Genomic DNA, 24,541 nt, shown 5'->3' on the forward strand with positions numbered 1-24,541 from the left:
TTTTTTGGTGCAAACTTCCACATGTATTTTAACAATATATCTGTGCTAATAAGCTTTTATAATATTAGGAAATAAAAAAATTCCAACGTGATTAATTTATGCATATTGTCTAATAATATTTTGTTTTGTTTTGAGGGTGTTAACTTTTGCTTTGTGTGTTTTATTGTAGAGACGTTTTGTCCAATTTTAACCCACAATGCATCTTCCCTGCTTATACAAATATTAAAATGTTGTAAAAAGACAAAATAAACCCGTTAGATATGCCAAAAGCAATTTCAGTGTGATTATATATGCAACAGTTTGCATAATTCACAAAATCAGCTTTCTGTTTTTGTAATTATCCAACTGTATCATAAATGCATTATAAGGGGGCAATCAGCATATCACAGCAGTTGCATTAAATGCAGGAGTCATTCTAGTGCCAGTCTTTCACTGCATGCAAAGGACCTGTGAGTTCTGTGTGCACCAAGCAAGGCATGCAAAAGTCAGTGAATTGGTCGTTTGGAAAGTTAAATTACTACAAGATCAGAGGAATTGTTTTATTGGACACTGAACATTATAAGATGATAAAATCCCTTACTACGTTTTACTTCTCAGAGTGTTGTTTCAGCTGTAGAATAAAATAATTATATGGAAAATGATGAATCTCTTGATTTACCAAACTTTACAAAACACAAATCTGCTATAGATCCTGAACGTCGTCACGTGTCATGTTTAACCGCATCTGGTCGATGTGTCATATTTATTTTATTTTATTTTATTTTTTTAAATAAACATCCCTCAGTGAGCATGTTCAGTGGTGGTAATCATACAACCAATCTGTCCACAACAGCCTTGGCTGATTGAATATGTCAGAAGGGAAAATCAGAATCGGAGAAAAGTTGAGAGACAGGATGGGCACAAAAAAAAAAAAAAAAAGAAGGAATGATTTTTAATAGTAAACACTTCTCTATTTTTGTCAGAGCCATGTTTGGCGTGGGAATGGAAGGCGGGATTCTCGCCACTTCATCCAAAGCATCTCATTCTGGAGAAGCATTGATAAATGAACCTTATTTGAATATTTATGTGCTGCAAGGCCAAGATAAAGAATAGATGGTCCAGAAAGAATTGAACCTGGCAGACCCATCTGTCTTCTCTTGTTCACTCTTATTGTTGTTGTTGTCTCATTACCACAAATTCCTCTTTTGTCAGCAGAGAAACAAATTACAGGGGGACACATGACTGTCGCTTGTCTTGTGCTTTCAGGGAAAGTGGTGTCATCTTCCTGCATTCACTGGCTTTACCATGCTGAGTGGTCTTTTTAAACATCATACACATATTGTCACCTTCCTAAAACAATGGACTGAGTCATTTTTTGCCAAAAGTAAATTTCGCAAAAAAAAATAAATAAATAAATAAAAAAATCACCACCTCTTTCTTTCCAAAAGGTTTTTTATTTTAAATGTAAAACACACACACACACACACACACACACACACACACACCCCACACACACACACACACACACAGACTTTTGGCAAAATAATGACTTAGGTCATTAATTTAGGAAGGAGGTGATACTTTCCTTTCATGCTCATGTGTGTTGCTCTCATACAGTGGAGAAAATAAGTTTTAAGCACATCAACACTTTTTTTTTTGTAAAAAATCTGTAGAACATTTTCTAACATGGCTATTGAAGTTAAATTCAGACCATATGTTGGTAACAACTCATGTACTCTACATATATTGATAAATGGAAAACATATTCCATGAATTTGATGTAACAGATTTAAATGATACAAGTAATAACATGTATTGAGAACATGAGGCAAAAGAGGAGCAAAAATGAATAGAAAGCCAAGAAAACAGTTTGAATCTGTCAAAATTTAGAAAGCAATTTTGCTCAATCAGCTAGTTTAGTCTTTGCCATATTGCCCAGGTTACACTTACGAAATATCTCAACATAGGTGAAAACAAAGAGCCCTCTTACGACTTTAGTAACCTTGTATTGCAAAGCAAAGCACGTCACACGATTTCCCACAGAGACTGAAAAGGTCAAAGGAGACTCCTATAAGAAAGAAGCCCTTGAAGAGATTCCCCGATCAATTTTGGTTGATTTCTCCATATGTGTGAACTACTTAGGTTGTTACCAACATCTGGTGAGCACATCATGCCAATAACCTCATTAGAAAGATATTAAATGAGAAAGATTTTTTGCGTGTTCAATATTTATTTTCACTGCTGTATTACGGAGTGTGATTGCTGGCTTGAGTCATCCAGGATGCTCCATATTAGCCAACACTCATTCAACACAGTGCAGCAGCAAGCAAGTGTTTCACAGGTGTTGAACATTTGAAGAAATTAACAGAAGAAAAGTGGTAACAAATTAATAAAAGGGCAAAATCATTAACTAATCTCATTACCTGGGAGTCTAAAGTCCCTCACCAGGCTCCCCTCCCTCAATACAGTCTGACACATAAGCACAAAGAGCAGTTGTTAGATTCACAGTTCAGATGTGGGGGGTGAGAGTCCTCGCCAGCAAATGGGCTCTATAATTGGATAAGATGGAACAGCTCTGTTCTCAGACACACAAGAAACTAGGCATGCAAGTGTGGGCGCAGGCTTGGTCATCCTAAAACACATCAACTATGTACATTTCAACTTGTCGAAGCATAAAATCAGAACCCCCAGTCGTCAGACCAAATGTGGGAGCCTGATTGGATTTAAGCCTGTCCCCACACCGAGACTGCCTACTCATACACACCGTCTTAGTGACTAAAAAGATCTTCTCTCACAACGTGAATTTGTAATTCTGTAAAAAAAAAAAAGTTAAATACTTTTAGTTAAATATCACGCTTTCAAATTCTCAAGTAATTTCTGAGCTAGTAAGAGCCCACCTTTTACTGGAAAATGTTGCCAGGATTTCAAGCTGATCAAGTAAATAATCAAGAATAATAGAGAGAATATTTTAAGACCAAAAACAAATAATCCTCAAGTGTTTGTGGAAGGATAAAAAAAGAAAATCTGAAAAGTGTCTTGCTTTTATATTCAGCCCCTCTAAGTCAATACTTTGTTGAACAACCATTTACTGCAATTACACCTGGGTGTCTTTTTTGACATGTCTCTAGCTTTGCATATCTGTTAAGACACTTTGCAAAAATAGACCAAGCTGAGTCACACTGGAATAAGAGCATTTAGTAACAGATGTAGTCTGACTTGCAATGACCCATTCATTTGCTTTAAATGCCAACTTTGACTGTGTGTTTAATTTTGTACTGTAAGGGGATGAACATCCGCTCCAGTATCAAGTGTTTTACAGTCTCTAATGGGTTTCCTTCATGACTGGTCTGTATTTAGCTCCATCCATTAACCAGCTTCCTTGTCCCCGCTAGAGATAAACCCTACAGTGTTATGCAGCCACTGCCATGTTTTACCATAATAACAGTGTTCATGGGGATGTGCACTGTTAGTTTTCCTTCACACAGTGTTTTGCTTTTGTCTTGCTACTCTTTCATTCAAGACAGGATTGTGGAGTGCATGACTAAAAGTAGTCAAGCCACTTTCTACCTCACAGAACAGAGTGTTTTTAGTGAGATTAGAATAAACACATTCTAACAAGTTATCAAGTGTGAGTGAAAGTAATTAGTGTCCCTGGATTTTACGAAGGGTTACTGGAGTACGGGGGCTAAATAAAAATACATGCCACACTTTTTAGATTTTTACTTTCAGTATTTACCACTTTACTTCCACTTCACTGTTCTGTACTGTTCTGTAGGTGAAGAAAAATGTGAAAAGGTCCAAAGGGTGTGACTAATTTAACAGCTATAGTTGTGCCTGACATGTTTCAGCTTGGAATCAGGTTTTTATACAAACATTTGCATTTCCCATCTCTTCATTCCAACAATGGAGTGTTCTACAAACCTTGTGTTTCCAGACTTTCACAGAGTTCAGACTTGGCCTCTCCATTTGGCCTCAGGCCTCCTTTGGGGTTGAACTTGTTCGACATGGTGGCTGCAGTGACCACGGCCTTCAGGCTGCGCTTGCGCTTGGGCACATTCTGCTCTGGATGAAAGAGAACCACATAGACCTTCGGCATGTAGAGCATTCCCAGGGAAACCGATGCACTGAGGCTGACAGAGATTGTCAGGGTTGTTGTCTGGATATACATCTGTGTTGTGAAAGTGAAAGAAAGAGGAGAAAAAAAATATATTAGATGAGAATGCAGTTTTAGAGGCAAATCTATTCACAGAGTTTTGAGAAAAATCTAATCTTGCACATTTGGGAGAAATAATACAACATATTTTTATAGTAATTACGGTAGTTTCTATTAGTGCAGACATTCCACATCTATACTACAAATGATATGTATGTACAGATAAAAGCCAATATTTATGTAAATTACATAAAGTCAAGTTGCATTACCTTTTTCTTCTACTAATTTTTTAGACAGTGTTTTATGACTTTTCCCAGAAGCAGACTTTACGTCCAATAAGATAAAAACCCAGAATATCATTTGCAAATGCACATAGGGATGAAGAACTTTAAAATAAAGCAAAAATAAAATGGTTGGCCATAATAACCATTATTACATTTGAAGGGAATAAAAGGTGAAGATTTTAAATCTGAGAATACCAGCCAAGCTATTAAGTACCAAAACTGAAATATTATTATATGTGAGTCTAATATAATAATATTATATTGTAGTGCATTTATTTTGCACTACACAAAATAAATGGGATGAAAATGATGTGAAAATATGAAGCAACATCTTAAACAGCAGTGAGTTAAAATGTTGGGCTTCAAGTAGATTTCCCAAAACACAAAATTAGCTTGACAATACCACAGAAATTTAGTCATAAAGTGGCAAGAAAGTAAATATTTTGTAGTGGCTATCACAAAGTCCTGATTTTAATCTGATAGAAAATTAGAGGACAAAACTAAGATGTGTGGATCATCAAGGCAACCTGTAAGACTGACACTGTTACACGTTTGTGCCCTTCTGAATATAAATAAAGATTTTAAAATGTCTCTATTATAAGTATGGATTTTAGCAAATAGCAAATAATTTGATTTCCTATTTGACCTAAAACTGTAAAAATCGCCTGCTGATTTTTGACTCTTGAACAATTATATAATTTCCTCAGAAATATGCCGAGGTGGCTTACAGTTCCTTTAGTATATCTCCTTAGAAAAATAGGAAGAAATGGACGAGTGACTTGCCTCCTCTTGCATTACTTCCTCTCTAATGTTAATGAACACAAGGCAATGGAAACACAGCTGAGAGACATCTTCCAAAGAAAAAAAAGCCAAGGGTTCTGCCTGTCATTACAATTAGAGACATCAGAAACAAATTATTTGACACAGAAATAGCTAAGAGGGATTTCAGACTACATGGCAACAGTTAGTAATGATCTGCATATTCAAGTCTAACATATGTTATTCTATATGGACTGGGTTTGACGAGGATGCCTTGACTCGTGATTTTTATTCAAATCCAGCATTAGATTTGAAATCTAAAGGTCAAACGTGGAACAGAATTTGTGTGCGTGTTAATCAGCTTATATGTTTTTCTTTTTATTTCAGTCATTTGCAAAACATTTCCACAAGGTTATGGATCGGATTTTAGCAAGAAATTGGATTTGTCTTTAGTTAAGTTGATTGCATAATTTAGCTATGCACAATGTTTATTTAATTGTATTGTTTATTTACATTTTATTACATCATTCTATACTGAGTGTCACAGATGTCTTGATGTTTTGATAGTCAATTGATGTAGCTTTACTTTAGCAACCAAAAATATCGGAATAACATATTTAATTACAATAGATATGCAAAATCATTCCCATGAAGTGCAAGAGCAAATCTAAATAGTGAGCTGTGGCTTATAATATCTTTGAAGAAAATTTTAATCTTGGCTGAAGCGCGACAAAAATTAAGACCCCAAAGTTCATGTCGCTTTGGAAAAAAAAAAAAAAATCCTTCAGATGACACATGGAGATGGAAGCGATAAATCCATGTATTCCATCATACTGCAAACTGCACATGAGCATTTTTTGGTGATAGAGGGCGAGTGTTGTAATCTCCCAAGAAGATTACTCTTGCCCCAGGGTGAATTCAGAACAATATTGCCAGCCCTCTGGAGTACAGAGTGAAGTCACTCTCTGAAGGGAGCCAAGACCCTTGTCCACTTTCATAGGACCTACTGACATAAATCTTTCTGGACACCCTCAAATGATGGTCAATCTGCTCCACTGGGACAGTGAAGGTAAAGAGCTGAGAGCAGAAACCAATATGAAATTCTAGGGCTTCTTTGTGGCATTCCAGGTTTAGAGAGCAGTTCTATTTGCACCAAGAATACCCCACGAGCAAAGCATATTGACAGGAAATAGGACTCAGTGAACCTTGCAAACTTTTTAGGTATTTATCATACCTAACATTTCTTGAAAACAAATATTTTCAAGGGTAAAAAAAAATCAATAAATTGAATATTTAGGGGAAAAAATACCTTTTGCTTACTTATAGGAACAAACAACATATTGCTGGACTAGACCTTATAATGTTGGAAATTTTGTTGAATGCAGTTATTTATTCAAAGCAAATAGCATATTCTCATGAACTGGCCATGCCATAAAACTTGGACTTGCAAGCATTTATACCTATCTGAACTGATTTTGTCTCATTACAACTATAAGCACACAAAGTATTCTGGCATCATAATATTCAACAAAATGTTAAATTACATGTTTTAGTGATGCTGTACAGCTCCAAGCTGTTGCTAGCTATCTTTAGGTATGTGTAGTGTATAAATAAAGTTGTAAATTGCACTAAGCAGAAAACTGAAATATGGTAATGGCAGCAATATGCAGTGTGAATGCTTTCACGGTGGGAGGTCAGCAAAACTGTTCCTAGGCAAACCTAGAAGAAAGCCTGTGAGAGACTTGAAACAGGGGGTGAGCAATACCTTCTGTCTGTACAACTGCACAATATATAGAGTACAGCCAGAGCTGCAGTAGAATAGTCATGTTTTAGTAGCCGAGTCAAAGCCCAGGCCTAAATCCAACAGAGAATCTCTGGCAAGATTTCATGTTCAATGACCTACATTAAAAGAGGACTGAGCTTGAGCTATATTGTAAAGAAAAATGGGTTACAAGCCCAGTCGTTAGATGTGTACAAAAGGTTAAAATCTTTTATCTGTAATTACAAAAAAATCTGGTCCACAAGGCAGTGGGTACAAGAGGCAGAATATAAAAAAAGTAAAACATTGCATCCGGTTTCTTTTGCACTTCACAATAATGCATTATTTTTGTTGATGTATTTTAAAATGTCAGGTTATGGTGAAGCATTGCAAAATGTGTAAAAGTTCAAAAGATGTGGCAAACGTTTTAAAGGGACTGTTTGTACAGTGTGTGTTTTCTTTGGTAAATCGCACATATTTATTAAACAATAGACAATCTAATGGTTGCTATTAGGTTTGTTGCTTTGCACAGCTCATTCTAAAGCTTCTGCTACTACTGCAATTTTACTTCTCTTCTCCGTGCTTTCTAGTGTACATCTGTGTTTCACAACCTCAGAATTAGGACTTTTAAGAGATAATTTATGATTCACTTAGCTGACAACAACAATCACCAGCTACAGCGGTTCTGTCCAATTTCACAACATCTACGGGTGTTTGCAAGAATATAAGTTGATTGCTGACTCTTGTTTTCCCACTCAGTGAATATTTATGGAAACACAAGTAAAGAAATCATATCCAAGGAAATTCGAGGTGAATGAATCATCCTGACAATCCGGCTCTAAAAGCCTTGTAATCCCCTCAGCGGAGCTCACAGCCTATCAGCTTGTGATAAATGGTGGCGACATTCACAAACACAAGAGGCTGATCTTACACAAAAACATAATTTAAGCAGGCATTTTCATCACAATCAGGTGCAATAGAAACATAAGAGGAGTCCAAATGAAAAACTTCCATACAACATGTACACGCGCATTTACTGATTTGTTCTAAATTCAAAAACGTGCAATTTTGTACAGACAAAACTGCTCTATAAATTGTGCAAACTTTGCTATTTATTTGGGTTTTTGCTGAATTTGATTTAGACATTTTACCTTTTCTGTTGACTGTGAAGTTCCAAAAAAGATGGGGATGAAGGCCAGCCAAACAATGCAGGTGGTGTACATGGTGAAGCCAATGGGCTTGGCCTCGTTGAATGTCTCGGGAACTCCTCTCGTTTTGATTGCATAAACTGTGCAGGTGACCATCAGAAGCATGCTATAGCCCAGCAGACAGATAAGAGACAGATCTGATATGTCACACTTTAGTACACCTCTGGACATTTCAGGATTGGCTGTACGCTGGTCCTCGTAGTCGATGATGGCTTGTGAAGGATCGACCCCGAACCAGATGCACACCCCGAGAAGCTGCACCGATATCAAGCTGAACGTGATGACTAACTGAGAGGCTGGAGAGATGAATCGAGGAGCACTGACAGACATCTTGCCCTGCTCAAAAATCCTGTAGATCCGATTTGTCTTGGTTAGCAGCGCTGCATAGCTTATACTCATCCCCAGCCCAAGAAAAATCCTGCGCAGTGAGCATACAAAGACATCCGGGGTGGAGATCATGAGGAAAGTCGTGGCATAACACAAAAAGATGCCCGTCAACAGGACATAGCTCAGTTCTCGACCTGATGCCTTCACAATGGGTGTGTCATTGTAGCGAACGAACGTAGCAACCACTAGCAAAGTGGCTATGATGCCCAGCACCGCGATCAGGACAGGAATGACTGCCCAAGGAGAGCTCCACTCCAGCTTGACAATGGGAATAGGAACGCATCCGGTGTGGTTATCATTGGGCCGCAAATCAAATCGGCACATCTTGCAGGTGTAAGTGTCTGCCTGATACTGATAACCATCACAACTCTCGCAGTGCCAACAACATGGGATCCCCTTCACTGTCTTCTTGCGCTGCCCAGGGCGGCAGGGCTGGCTGCAGATGGAGGACGGGACTTCTTGAGTTGCACCTGGCCATTGCATCTCATCAGTCTGAAAAAAATGAGAGAGGATTTGTGGTACAAGAAAGGTCCTTACTTTTGATTCAGCAACTTATTTCATTTCACAAACCACTCCTGCATTTCCCCACCTCTTTCTTTGCCATATTTTTAAACCTCAGTATACTTATAGGGATAAGTTGATAAATCAGAATAGTACTGAAAATATTTATTTTACCAACTCCAAAGGGCTATCAAAAACAGAACTACAGAGGTAATTTACACAAAGTGATTATATTCCTGTTAATTTTGATGACTATGGCTTAAAGTTATGAAAACTTACAAAAAAGTTTGTTCTCTAAACATGAAAATATTACAAGGGACTGAAACATCTTTTGAGTATTAAGGGTTGATAAAGGGGAGGCCTAATGGAACCTCAAGTTCATATTTCAGATTTTTATTTCTAAAAAACAATGTTAGAATCTCACCAACTATTGGTGTAGCTGCAATAAGTATTGCCACAAGATTATGTAAAAGTCAAGAATGTTGTTTACACAATACAGTAAAATACAAAAGAATAGTCCATACATTGAGGTGGAGCTGATCTGTCCAGTGCCCAATGATCTTGTATCCTGTGTTGTTGCTGCTGATCTGGTATTGGTAGATTTCATAGCGACCAGGAGCGTCTCCATTCACATTGAAGACCACAGGGGTGCCAGCAATTCCTAAACAATGAAAGAACAAAGAAAATGTTTTGTTGAAACAAGTGGTGAACTTCAGTGTTGAACAACACATTTAAAACTCATAATTTTCTTCTCAAACAGCCTTGAAATAAAAAAAGAAGTTGCAACAAGACCTCCTAATGCTTCCAGTATGCTTTTACTGATGAGAACAAAACATGTTGACAGGTATTATGTTGTGGTCTTTTGAGAAGAGCCAGAGCTCATCTCTTTAGGTTTCCATGTCACTTCCCTCTATTCGCTCTGCTTGTTGCCCCATTGCATGTTATTTACAAGGTCCCTACACAGTACTAACGAATGACAGTACTGATTTTTATTACCGCTTTGAGAGCTCTCTCGTGTATCTGCTTTCGGTTTCTAAGGCAATTGATAATCTCCTCTTGAGCTTCACAACTTGTTATAAAATTGTGTTGTGGGAGACGAAGGATTCACTGAATTTAGAGAAAAGATCCAATCATAAACGCACCATTAACAGCATCTCCAGTCCATTTATTTACCTATTCTTTTCATTTCCTTCAATTCTCTATTAAAACTTATCAAAAATACTGAAACAAGTAACAAAGGCTAAACACATGTCCTCAGTTACCTTGCAGGAATACATTTTTGGTCTCCCAATACTCAGTTTTCTAATATTGCTTTTTGATGATCAAAAGCAACACCGACGAAAACAATATTTATATATGGACCTTTACTAATTTGATGATATTTACGCACAGCTTTATGACATTTTATAAGTATTCATGACTGCGATTCCCTTTTGTTTGAAAATAGAGAATTTGAGTACATTGTTCCCTTGTAAAGGCCACAGTACAGCTTTTTGATTGTTGTTTGTAGCTGAGAGTTCAGGTCTGAAACATGCTAGCCAGTCTCTGCAGCCGTTGCATTCACTCTCGTCCATCAAAATCATCAGGTTCTTAATTGCATTAGTGTCATCCTGTTGCAGTCTGGACGTGTCTAAGCCAACAGCAGGAAGTCACTATTTCTATGAAGTGTCTTACCAATCTGAGCAATAAAAGGGAATTGATGTTTGTTTCTTTAGACTTGATTGCCTTAATTGATTGCTTTGCAGCTTCGCAGGAAGACACTGCTGTTTGAACGTTCAGTGAGGAAATGTAAACCAATTCTTTGTTTAATAATCAGGTCACAGCTTTGATTTAACAGAAAATCTTGATTAGCTAGACTGTTGTTGTACCAGTGGAGGTTTATGCAGAACAATATGTAGAGACGAATATCAGAACATATTAATGTTGGGATGGGAAATACCCCAGCAGGTTAAAAACAGCACCCTTGTTAAAGATTACCTAACATGAATGTCTGTTACGGAGATGTGGTGACTCCAATATGCCTCTTTTAATTGTGAATTTTAAAGATGAATTTACTTCCTTGTAATCTTCTTCACTTTGTGTGGTTGGAAGATTGTCCAGCCCTATATGTTACAGCTCCAGTTGTTTAACACTTTGTATTTATTTGACTCTAGTGAGTAAGGTTTCATAGGGAGTTATCTTCCTGACTCAATAACGTCAACATACATCAGACATATGCAAATGCCACTGTCTTCTGTCTTTTCCATTTTGACAAGTGGACAAAAGAAATCCCTATATCAGATCAAATTACAACCTCAGCAAAGCTGCTGGACTCCAAGACTTTCTGATAAATTGAAAATAGCAGAGGTGCACCATAAAGTTAACTGGTGATCAGAACTGACTGTCCAGTCAGAAACTGAAAAAATTATATTTTCTTTTTCCTTTAAGTGAACCCATCCAAGGCCAGTGTCTCCAACCTAAGAGACTTTATTACTAAATATTTGGCAACTTTTTACATCAAGCAACTTTCTACTTTAGCACTGGAAACTTTACTTGCAACGACTCCACCACAAAGATATGAATGTAAAGATTTAATAAAGAAAACAATCAAGGGGATGGATGATTGGATGGAGGGAGGAAGGGATGGAGGAGATGAGTCATCTGGGGAGATACCCAAATGGATGCCAGGTTGAAGACACAGGGAGGGGTTACAGTCGTCAAGAAATAACCTTTCCAGAACTTGCAGACAGCGACCAAAAATAACTAACTAAATAAGAATGAACAAAAAGTCAAGGTAACTCCTAAAGTTCCAGTTCTAAACATATAAATTGTGTTTTTACTTCTTTAAAGTGAAATATCATTTTAGTAACAGCATATTCAAAACCCATTCTTTCATGTTGGTGCTGCAAAATACCTCACTTAAAATCTTTGAGTAATCTCTTTCAGCATCTTTCAACATCTTGAATTAAAATCCTTGTGATGCTGGATGAACCAGTTTGGTGGATATGTAGTCATACTCTGCAAAGAATCCTACATTCTTGCTTCACGTCCTAGAAGGCTTTAAAAAGCAAAGTTCATGAGGCAGATCATCACTAATGTGAGGCATTGATTTTCTTACCCTATCTGTTGTAAAAACACATTGGTTTTATTGCTGTCGTCCAGTCTTCCAGTGATTTACCATGCCATCACAAAATTGGTCATTCATAAAGATCTAAACCTTCAATTATATGACACTTGGCTACTACACAATGTTATAGATTTAAGCCCTACACATGCTTTGACAGTTGACTTGTCTTATTGAAAATATGATTAGGATTCAGGATGAATTCAACAATGATTTTATTTTGCACAGACAGAACTGACCTACTTCTATACTAATAAACTCACTCTGGAGCCATTAGACAAGGTATATTTTCTTAACAGTAAACCTTTTTTTCAGTGCTTTAAACTTTCCTGTCAATTTCCATTTGGGTTCAAAACATATAAAGCAAACAGGCTTGTCAGCTACACTTTTGTATTCTATTCCTAACAATAAATTAACATAAGAAACATCCATATAAGTTAAAATAATTTTATTTTTAGACCTATTCTTACCTTTCTTCTCCGTACCAACTTTGTAAAACAAGGTACCTCAAAAGCACCAGGTGAGATGCAAGGGGAACAAGTTTCAGATGATTTGAGCTTTGGGATATTGTACATTATCCTGATGGAAATAGCAATCAGAAGATAAGGTACACATAAAGGTTGTCATAAAGAGTATGGCATGGTCAGCAGCAGCTGCCTAAACTAAAAGTCAGGATGGATCCATTTTTTTTTACATTAAATTGTACACTAAATTGTGCTTACACTAAATTGTGACCCTACCATCTGACTGTAGCACCTAAAAGTAAGACTTATCACAGAAGGCAACTATTTTTCAACTGTTGTCCAATTGTAAAGAGTCTCTGCATATTGCAGCCTCAATTTCCTGTTCTTCCCAACGGGAAAGGCACCCGCTTTTGCCTTCTCTTCTCGAAGTCAATTTTTTTCAAAGGTTGTCACCTTATGCAAACATAGATGATGTTCTGCATTACTTGGTTTTATGAAGTATTGTTTTACCTACTGTTACTTGTTACAGAATCATAAACCACTCTGCATAGTCTAGTCTGATCTATGACATCAAAAAGAAATTTTAATCCATACAACTGCCATGCACTGCTTATGTTTTCTTCTATCTCTTTAATTCAAAGAGATAATTGTCTCTGAGCATTTCAGGAGCTGCTTTTTCTGAAATGCTCAAACCAGCCCATCAGGCTGTTTGGTGACACCAATATAGCCTTTAAAAGGGTGGAAATACAATTTATTTTTTATTCTGATGCTCATTTGGAACTTTGGATGCCTTAATATAGGTAGTTAGTTGCACAAAATTCAGCCAATTTGTTGTATTAGCAAACAACCAAAATAATCTACCAGATCTTGTTCCTAGTAAATGACAACAGTTTGGTAAATATTTTGTTAGGTCAAACAAAGAAGTTGAGAAAAATGCTAGACTGGAAACTTTTTTATTTCATAAGTATCATGGAAATTCCAGTTTGAGAATAGCTGCAACATTTGATTAACTGCATGAACAATCAACAATCTGGCTGTTGGACAGCCAGTTGGACGTCTCTCTTATCAAACTCTATTGTCAGCTGTCTTGCTGATTGAACAGATTGCTGGTCCAATTTCCTACACGACTGCTGTGTGTAACTGCAATGAGCTGCTGTGGCTGAAGAAATGCTACCATGTAGAGCTAGATCAGATGATAATGTTTAAATATCTCATTTGTTTGTATGGAAAGCAGAATTTTTTTATGAAGCCAAAAACAGCACGTCGTCAAAAGAAGCAAGGCTTGTTTTGTCAAAGTTATATTTGGAATTTCTAATGCAAAACATATTTTTTTTTTTTTTTTTAGCTTACCACCTACAAAGACTGTGGAATTTGTTCCTTACCAGGTGGCAGACAATGGTTCTTGAAACTAAACAGGACTAGAATTGTTTTACCAGACCCAGTATCTGTACATTTCCAATATAATTTCCAGTATTTTTATTTTAGGTCATGTATCTCTACCCATCATCCAGAGGTCCCCCTCTGTAATGTTTATAGAGATGAATGTGTCCATCACTATGTAATCATCAGTGACTGTGGAGCAAATTTAAAGAATTGACAAAGCATCTGTTTTCCCTTCTGCTTGATCACATGACCCTTTGCTCAACTGACATGCAATTAGCTCAACACGTGACAGCAGATACCAACACAGATGTAAACATTACCATGTTTTGCACATGACCTGTTGCTAATCTTGCATTGCTAATTTTGTTGAATCGAGTGCCACCCTTTAAATATCATCTTTTGGTCTCTTTTGCTGAATACTAATCCATGAAGCTATGAGAATGACTCTGGGAACATTCACAAGGGCCTCTTTTTATCTTGGAATACACATATTTTGGGCTTCTCTTTTTTGGAAATGATGGAGAATGGCTTGTTGATCACGGCAAAGCTCTTTGGCCAACTGCTGATGGGGTTGCCCAGCTGCTTGAATGAAAAAGCACAGAATATGATGTGCATGGAAACTAGGCGGCAGAGCTGTTACGCCCTTGATCGCTTCCAGTAATATTCTCCCCTTGGACAATAGGATGGGCTATTTGCAAGTAAGAGTCACCCACTAGAAAAAAACTGCAATGTCTTTGTTCTTGAATCGAGCTAAATGCAGCACCAATCTTCCACTCACAAAGTTATGGGTCTACTCCAAAATATCCTGATGCCATTGATAATATCTGCTTTAAAGCCCAGTGCGTTAATGAAACTAGTTGAGACTAGCACCACTTATAGCTTAGTACAATTGTTGGTTATCACCAAGGCTGAATACAGACTGGCTGACAAAAATTACTGCAGATCAGACAGAAATCCCCCTGCAGCTTATGCGTCAAAATACTGTATGTAGCAGGTGTCGTACCCTACAAAAAGGGAGTTCTTTTTAGTGCATATTTTGATATGTATGAAACCTCAACTTCTTTGTCATTTGTAGCATTCGGCTCCGGCCTTAATAGATGAATAGCTGTCAGTTAAGTGTCTTCCCATTCTCATTTCTGTACAATTTGAACTCCGCTGCCAGCGCCCTTGAAGTCAGAAATCACTTGCGTGGGCAATTCCATGGTGACAAGATAAGGCAGGAAAATCTCACAAAGCAAAGTTTCTGCTTATCATCAGCTATGATAAAACATGCTCGTCTTCTGGTGATTGTTAAGATTCTTACAGATCTTTGCCTTTATCCTTGTTGGGAATAATTTACAATCAGTGAAGACCAGTGGATCCTTATAAAACCCCTGAGTATGCATCTTTTGTGCACAGAAAAGTTAAAAAATTGGACCCGCGGGTTGCCTCAGATGCCAACAAACAAAAATGGGTTTTGTTAAAAAACCTTATGTCTAATAATATTTTGGTCTAGCTTACACATATAGCACAACACAACGTTATAGTAAACGTTGTGCATGCAGTTTTAAATTTAACCTGTTAGAGGTAACAGACATACATACCTGTAAAGTTGACATTGCGAATATACTTGAGAAGTAGCGTGCCATTGATGGTGTCCATTTTGGGGCAGAGGCCAACTTTTCCAGGACAGAGGTCTTTGTGCATATTATGGAGAGCATGAGCCATGGCATATACAGCATCTATAACGAACTGGACCTTCCCCTCCTGTTCGTAGGATGAATCTTTTCCAATCCGCTCGTGATCTTAAGAGAAAAACATAAAAAAAACAAAAAAAAAAAAACACTTATTACAAATAAATGATGTCTTTCATGCTGTTTTCTTTGCTAAGCCAAGAAAAAAAAAAGCTGGACTCCTTTTTTTAATAAAAGGAAAACATTTAGATCAAAATTGGACCTGAATATCAATGGATGTTCTGTGAACTAAACAATAGTTACTAGATGTGTAAAAATCAGGCAAATTATAACCCTTCAAGAAGTCTGATTACTCGATTGCGAAACCATTTTCCCTGCTATTTTAATTTATGTTGAGACTGACATTGAACTGAATGCTATAATAATTGGATGCTATTTTTTTCAAGACATCAATCAGGAATACCACTGTACAAATTGATCTTCTTTTAGAGCCTTTCTTGGTGTGGGCTGTCAGTCACTTGGGCCCACACACTTTTATGCAGTATATGTTATAATATGTTTGTGCTGTCCAGTTAAAGCCCATGGCCATGTTTTATGATACCATGTAAGCGTGCTTGTAAAAGACTGATTTATGGTTTAAATGAAGTCATAAACTCTAGCTACAAATACTGTATAATCAGGAGTGTGAGATGACAGATGTGTTCCTCTGTTGTGTATATGATCTCTCTTTGTTTATCTCCATCAGGCCATGTGCCACCTTGAATCTATTAATCATCAGTGCAGAGCTTGACAGAGTGGCATGAGTGGAGAGGAAGACATAGTCAGACTGGCCTAATCATTCTTCACTATTAATGTAATTAGTTATGACAGGTGTATATTAATCATGGGTTGAGTTGTTTTAACGCTTTGGAAATGCATTACTCGTCAAGCAAGTTTTCAATTATCGTCTTAATTCTCCTATTAACCGCTGCCCTACCACATGGGTTTATTCAATAGGTTTAATTTAAATACCTTTCCTTCCCTTCCTTAATCAAGTTAAATGTGAAAAAGAAAAATAATGTTTTTGGTTATGTATATTTTTTTCTGTTTCTTGGTCTGGTAATCTTTAACATCATTGCTTCTAGTATTTAATTAATTCTAATACCTTATTTTCGTTCATTGTTGAACTTTTGATGATGCAATATCAGCTAACTGTGGAAGCTCAAAGCAGTTTTGAGAAAATCTTTCTCGTTGAAGAACAGCAGCAGTGTTAATCTGATCAGAACTAATTCCTCGTAGAATCTCTCTATTTGTCAAGAAATGTGATTTGTGCTGCAAAGACAAGCAAGCGATGCGCAAACTTGTAAACAATTCAAGGTTCATGACAGAAGATGTATATCCCTTAAGCGTGTTTGCTTTTATGTATGCAAGTCTGTGCTTTAAAGCTTGTCCAAGTTTTTGAAAAATTTAAATCTTCCAAGCAGGAAAAGGTAAAACCTTTTCATACTTATTGAAGATGTTACATTTTATCAGAGGTTTAAAGTTTTATTTCAAACAGTAGTTCTTATAAATATATTGTAAAACAGTCCAGGAGCTATTAATACATTATACAGATTATACTGCAGTAAATAATTCATCACATATATTTTTTGCTCTTGTTAGACCAGGACACCTTGTACAGGAAAATGTTCATTCTGCATTAATCCCTGACAGTGAAATAAAAAGAAAATAGGTTATGTATTTTTATGACAGATATGTAAATACCTGGTTTCAGCTTTACATTACACTTCAAAGTTGAATGATATTTTGTGTTAAATTATTAATAAATAAAGTATTACCTTCAAAATATTATAGATAAGCTCAGTGCTTCAAGATTAAAAAGGGAAAAACCTGATGCATCGCTTATGTGGCTCATATTTTGCATATGTGACTTTTCTGCCTACTGTTACTTTCTTAATCTAACATTCTGAAATGCACTACAATATTTCTCAAAAATCCACAGCTAAAGTTTTATATGCTCAAAATGGTCAAGGAACATTTGGTAGAGGAAGAAAGTCCATCCATCCACTGTCTAAACCAACTTTTCTTTTTAACTGGTCTCCAGTGGTCATTGAGCAAGAGGGGAGGAAAATAAAAAGTGAAATGCTCCACAACTGTTAAAGATTTATGTATAATAACATAAGTATAACTGTATAAATGTAAGAAATCATCCGGATAATAAATTCATATTCGAAGAAACAGGGCTTTCCCAAAAGATGAAAATTTGCACCATTACATAATTTATCACAGGAGGTGAAACTAGGCCATCGTAAAATATGTATTGGTTAATACAAGTGACAATGTAAATTAGAAACAATGGTATGTTTCTTGAAAAGGCCAAAAACCCCAGCAGTTTGAGTAAATTAAAATTCTTGGCCAGTGAGAAAATGCTGCAAGCATATTTCACTGAAGCATGACTAAGTGTAGAACTCAGGCCACTAGATCAGTTGGTCATTTGCAGGCTAAAGAGTTCCAAGGATCAGGTTTGCCAAATATGTGTGGTCAAAGAGTTTAGAGTACAGTATCTACATGAAACTGTAATTTTTTTTTTTTTCACTACATTTTATTTCTTTATAATTATTTTTCTAGGCATAAAATAAAGCATGATATTATTTTTAGGAGTAACGGCACAGTTACTGATTACAGTTTGCTATTGAGCAAAAATACTTTTCTGTTTACATTATTACAAGATAAAATATTTTGTAAGACATTGCAAAAAAGCAACAACAAGGGAGTACATCAAGTTTTTCTACTAATTAAGCTGACCCTTGTTTCTACCTAGAATGTATTCAAAGAGCAGCAGAAGCAGCAACTTCTGTCTTGTATTTATGTATCCAGAGTAATGCGCTCATGCATATAATTGAACTGCTGGGTATCCGTGTTTCGCCTGAACATAATGCACAGGCCTTGTTGCTATCTGCATAAAACAGAGGATCAGGAGTTTACCGATTTGGCATTTACAAGCATACAAATTCAAATAACGTGCAAGCTAAGGCTAAAATAAAAATCTGCTTGAAATAGCAATGTAACATAGTTGTAGTATATTAATTTGACCAATTAACTCTAGAATCAAATATGTATTTTTAGCTGTCCTGGACTAAAATAATATTATCTTAATCTATTTTAGGGCTCAAATTTTAGTCACATAATTTGACTCTTACATCTGACAGAATATTTTACCTTCTTCAAACTAAAGTGCACTGTAGTGTGGTTTTCAATTTCCTGTTTAACAAAAAGTTATCATGTTCCTCAAGTTAGCCTCTGATTGGCTGAGCAGTCAAAATGGCCACTCTTTTCCCATGCTACAGACCTGTGCTGTGTTTGCAGAGTCAAAGAACCAAAACATATTACCATTCTATCCTGTGAATATAATGCTAATGCTCAGAAATATAAAGAAATCTAATGCATTTTTCATATCACAGTGGCTGTATTGCTGGAAAGTCAAATATTCATCCTTTCAACTAATAAGTAAACAGTGATGTTGTTTGAAATAGCTTAATACATACACACACATATATATATATATATATATATATATATATATATATATATATGTTGTAGATTCAAACACCATGTATTAAAATGGCTTCAGAATCAGCCTAAGTGAAGCAGTGGTTCTTCAGTAATTTCCCTCATCAATGCTGCACCGTAAATGTTTGCTGCCGCGACCTTTCAGTATAAATCTATATACCTGACTTGAGTGAGGCGATGATACAAGGTTTTCTACAGACTGGCTGCCCTCCGCACTTCCTGTTCATATAAATCCACAGCATTCACACTGCAGAATATTGAAAAGATCACCTGGGAGCTTGGGCAGTTGTCAAGAACAGTATGTTTATGCACTGGGGTCAGACAAGCAAAGTCAGTACATATTACCTTGGTATGCTGAGCACCTTACTGGGTCCTGCTGCGGCCTCCAGATCTTATGGAAATGTATATTTGCAGTTAGGAAAATTTTGAAAGCGGAATCTGTGATAATGGCTGGCAGGAATGTTTAGGCATTTTGACTGAATTACTTTAGGTGAAACGGGTGCCTTATTTTTGTCTCGAACGCCATAGAGCAAATTCATTTGTGAAAATTGAAACCAATTTTCCAAGTAATTTGACACGGGCAGTTTTTTAACTTATGGAAGCTGGTGCAGGGACATCATCTCACATTAAAGTAGTGTTGTTTTTCAGGAATGAACATATTCACTTGCAAAATTGTGAAGAGGCAAGCTTAAACCATTTATTTAACGACATCTGATGTGTCACAGTGTTATGGTTTGGTGTTGCCTCAAATGCAAAGATAAGGGCAGACAGAGTATAGTGGAAAAATTGATTTAATGATGAAACTGAACTTACTGATCACAAATACCAATGCCACCAATGCGTAGGAGCGACAGAATATTGGAAGAGTTCAGTAGTGAGTCAATGAAATCAAAAAGCTAAAATACTGTGGAGAAGTGATTGTTGAATGGAAATCAGGTGAGTACAATAAACAGAATGCAGAACAGCTGGGGAGAACCTACGCAGGGAACTGGGGGAAGGCTGGATAATTAATAGAGGAGCAGAGCTGTATCTGAACCCATACACAAATGAACAATACGGAAAAATCTAACAAAAACTAGCTTTGAGGGATAGACTGAATAAGACAATAGGATTGCGTAGAAACTAATTAACACAAAGGGAGGAAAACTAAGAAACTCTATCCAAATGAGCTAATATGGAGACCAAAATGCCTCCCAAATCTGACATTTTCATGGCAATCTGAACTTAACTAGCCAGTTCTGATCTTTTCAACCATGAAAAAAAATCCAATTTGTGCCACTTGTGATATAAAACTGGATACGTTTCCAATATTGAAAGCATCTGCAGTGTGAACAGTCATGTCGCATTTTGTCCGACTTTTACATCACTGACATGAAACATTCATCGTAAGTATATCAATATATTCTTTGGAAGCCACAAGGAACTAAAGAAAAAAAATGTATTTTTTTTTCTAAATAATTTTGCATCTCAAGAGAAACTGCCATTGCTCAGATAAAGTGTTTAATTTTTCCACAGTGGAATTAAGAGGTCTGTGCAGGCAGACAGTTATCTGCTTCTGTTAGCCTTGATGACTCATGTTAGCAGGGATTCAAATCAACAGTGACTCAAGGTTTGTTTCACTCAAACTGTGTCAACAAAAGCTGGTGGACCTTCACAAGACTGTCATTTTTACCACAGCCTGGTGCAAATTAAAAATGTAATTAAAGAAGAAGCTGCAAGAAAATACTGGCATCCTCAGTGCTGTGCTCATTCTTTTAGAAATATATTCTGTAGTTTGTATTTAGGATGTAAAAATTAAATTCTTACAAGAAACTATTTCAAATGAAAATTTTCTGTAATGCTGTTTTGAAGAATTGTATAAGTTCTTTGAAAGTTTTAAGGAACATGTTGTTTATATCAGTTCTGATCATTCCTGATAAAAGCTCCTTTGTAATGCATTTGTGTCACTGATGTTTTCTGACTTCTAAAATATAGAAAATTAGATTTTTCCAAAGAAAAGCAAAAATTTATTTCAAACAATCTGTATATTCAGCGTGATAAAATCCTCTGATATTTTTAGAATAAAGGCATCAAACAGTTGACTGTTTAAGATATTGGTCAAAGCTATCATTTAATCTGAAGTCTATGATTTACATTTGTTTTTACAATAAACGGTCATTTAATAAAGTGAAATTGGAAGTTTGCATCATAATTTAACCTAGTGGGGGCAATCAGGGATCAGCGATAGAATCTTGATGGGTGTCGGAAAACATTGTCAAACATTGTCAAACATCTACAAACAAAAGGAACACCAGGGAAAATTTTACAAGGACACACAAATGAGAAACTAAATTAAAAGTGATACAATAAAGGAAAGAACAAACAAAAGAAGACGTGTTTCAATACTTCTAGCTTATAAAACTTTACCAGGCTGTACTGTAGGCTTCTTCCTGTTAAAATATAAAGACGACTGAATGAAATTAACTGTTCACTGCTGCTTGCTTGGTCAACTACTCACTCATCAAATTCCAGGTAAAGTCATTAAACTTAACCTAAAAATTACATGGAACTCATATGAAAGTTCAAGGAAAATACCTGATTTGCTCTTTCAGCTAACCCTGAAGGTCCAAAACATACCTGGTAGATTCTGGGTAGTTAAAACAGTCATTAAAAGTTCCAGTAAAGTCCCTTTGTAGTATCAATCTTATTACCACCATAAGTGTATGAATCATTATTTGTTGGTCTGCTCTCACATGTTTGTGCCCGTTTCGAGTGTCGGCCTTATAGGTCTTTAGTTATAATAAGCAAATTTTAGTTTTGGTGCATTTGCAGGGTTTTTTTTTTATCATAAAAAAAAATAGTCTTTCCAGCTTCAACATCATACTTTAAAACTGCACAGCAAATTTAACCAAACACTGCAAGTCTTAAAGGTGCTGTTCATCTCTTGCTAATTTTCTAAGAAAAATCATTTAAAAACTTCTAACCTAAAGGCATCTTACAAAAATGAATTAATTTATTAATTCAAAATGTCCCAAAGGTGAATGTTTAATTTTCTGGCAGACTTTCTAGGCCCTTCAAAATAAATTATTTGACCCAAAGTTGGTCTTAAAGGAAAAAGACATTGCACATAGATACTGCTGGTAAACATACTCCACTGTGATTAATATACTAAGATGAGGCTATGCTATTAAGCATAGAAAAAAAAAAAAGCATGAGCATTGTCAGCTTAATGCACACGTGACCTGTATTATTAGCTGAGCATATATGCGAGTGCTGAGTCAAGAAGATAGTACAAATGTGTCAGTTTGACATGCAGAAGAAAAATACCGTCTTACTTTTGTCATCTGCAATGGAAAATTAAAAAATGTGTTGATTTATGAAATTAACTAAAGACAGACTCAATAAGATTTGAAAATCTCCAACTTTTAGGAGAGAACAATTATTGACTGAGTCAAAAGCTTGTGAAGTGGATGACATTATATTATGCAGGTGTTACCTGATTGAGCCCTACTTGACTGAATTCACCAACATTTGCATATCACTTTTGAACTATTCAAGCTGCTCAGCTCAAAGTGCTTTCTGCAGGCCATACAATGTACAAGATAAGCTAAATTGTAATAGTTTTACAGTGATAAGACAGGCACCCTAAAAATAAGAGCAGTGACATGAAAAAAACTAAAGAAATCTGAAAATGAAAAAGATGAAGATAAACAGTAACATCATTTAAATGAAATAGGTGTACAGATGAAGACAACTGAATGTGATGAGAGGAATTTTAAGGTCTACGTTTTTCCAACAGTCACTGTGACAAGACAACATAACACGGTTTAAAGTTGGGAAAAATTAGGTTGAGGCGTACGTACTAGTTATAGTCTATGAGCGCAGTGACCTGCAGAATGGAGGAGGAGCTTGATTGCACAAGTCTTGTCCTTGTATAGATAAAAGGAACGCTGGGAGATGATACATTAAGATGTGAATTATACATCTCCACTGCTTTTTCTTCACACAATGATGCACTTTATTCCTTGGCTTAGAAGACGAAACAACCTGTATGATATAAATGTTACCTGTAAAGTGAATCCGTAACTGTAAAGCTCCAATATAAAAATGAAAAAGCAATAATGTTTGTTCACCCATTTCACTTTGCTATTAATATATACATATAAACCCAGACAATTTGTACTTTAGAATTTCAGAAATTTGCTCAGCAAACACCAAAAGTTCAAAACGCAAAAATTCTGAATGGTAAATTTTAGGAATTGAGGTACAACGCTGTCCTCTCTTGCATTGTTTTGAATCATATACCAACCAGAATTTATGTGCCCTGACGGAGGGGAAAGAAGAAATTACTGTGCTTTCAAACAGAACAAAGCAGAGTAGAGGAAGAGAACTTGCAAAGAGCTCTGAGAGGAATCATTGTACCCTTTGCTCTTAAAATTTTATTATGCCCAGGAGGCTTTTCAGAGGAAGAAAAGGGCAGCAGCAATTTAGCTCAAGAGCAGCCACCATGACTACTGATAAATACAAAAATCATTCACAAATTAAGTGTTCTCCTGATAGTAAAGGATTGCTGAAGGTATTACCTTGTGTTGGTCATTGGACACAACGTTGTGAAGCAAGTTGACAATCCAATATTTAATGGTTAAGCTTTTGTTCACTTGCTACTAATTAGTGGAAATAATGATTGGTTAATCCTTAAAAATATGGAGAAAGCTACTCTGACCCGCATAAAATTGTTTGTTGTAATTGACTGACAGGCTTCATTAGCAGTGAAGGAGAAGACTCTTGCAGGGCAACTTTTTTGCAGGTCATATTTTCATTCTAAACTGATCATCCCAAACCTTTGTGCAAGAAAGCAGTAGGCAATTTTTATTTTTATTTTTTTCTGTCCTTGTTGAAAATTCTGGTTCCTTTGAAGAGAATACAAGAATGCATTATTTGCTTCCACACAGTTTACTCAGACAAAAATGATTGTAGTTAAAAGTTTCGGCACGCAGTAAAAATCTATTCGCACATTTCATTTTTAAAGCGACAAGTTTATGAGATATTTTATATCAGCCCACTTTGCGAGACCAAGAGATTCAATACATTTCCAAATACACAGCTTCCAGTTTGGTCCAGAATAAGTCAAATTCACCTCCAGCCATAATTCAAGTAAAGGATTATTCTGAAGGCCCATGAGTGGCATCCAGATGAGAGACGCCTCTAATTAGAGTTAGCAATAAATTTGTGTCATGTAGAGGTCTGTGCTACTGGGGTTGACACAGTGAAGAAACTGGAGTATAATTTTATGGGTTTTGAGAAGCAGCTGTGTCCATGTTTTATTGTTTTTTGTGCAGCTAATGGATGTTATAATCCAT

At 36.2% G+C, this 24,541-nt stretch overlaps 1 protein-coding gene across 1 annotated transcript in view; it reads right to left on the minus strand.

Moving 5' to 3' along the window:
- Positions 1–24,541, minus strand: part of LOC106904389 (metabotropic glutamate receptor 4-like) — a 73,490-nt gene that overhangs the window by 25,321 nt on the left and 23,628 nt on the right. The window contains exons 5-8 of the mRNA XM_014968717.2: positions 15,564–15,764; positions 9,555–9,691; positions 8,086–9,021; positions 3,901–4,147 (exon numbers count right to left, since the gene is read on the minus strand). Of these exons, the coding sequence (XP_014824203.2) occupies positions 3,901–4,147; positions 8,086–9,021; positions 9,555–9,691; positions 15,564–15,764 (1,521 nt within the window). The remainder of the gene's footprint in view (positions 1–3,900; positions 4,148–8,085; positions 9,022–9,554; positions 9,692–15,563; positions 15,765–24,541) is intronic.

Source organism: Poecilia mexicana, unplaced genomic scaffold (genome assembly GCF_051168715.1).
Source record: "Poecilia mexicana isolate PSO_F unplaced genomic scaffold, ASM5116871v1 scaffold_7, whole genome shotgun sequence".
NCBI classification, from domain to species: Eukaryota; Metazoa; Chordata; class Actinopteri; order Cyprinodontiformes; family Poeciliidae; genus Poecilia; species Poecilia mexicana.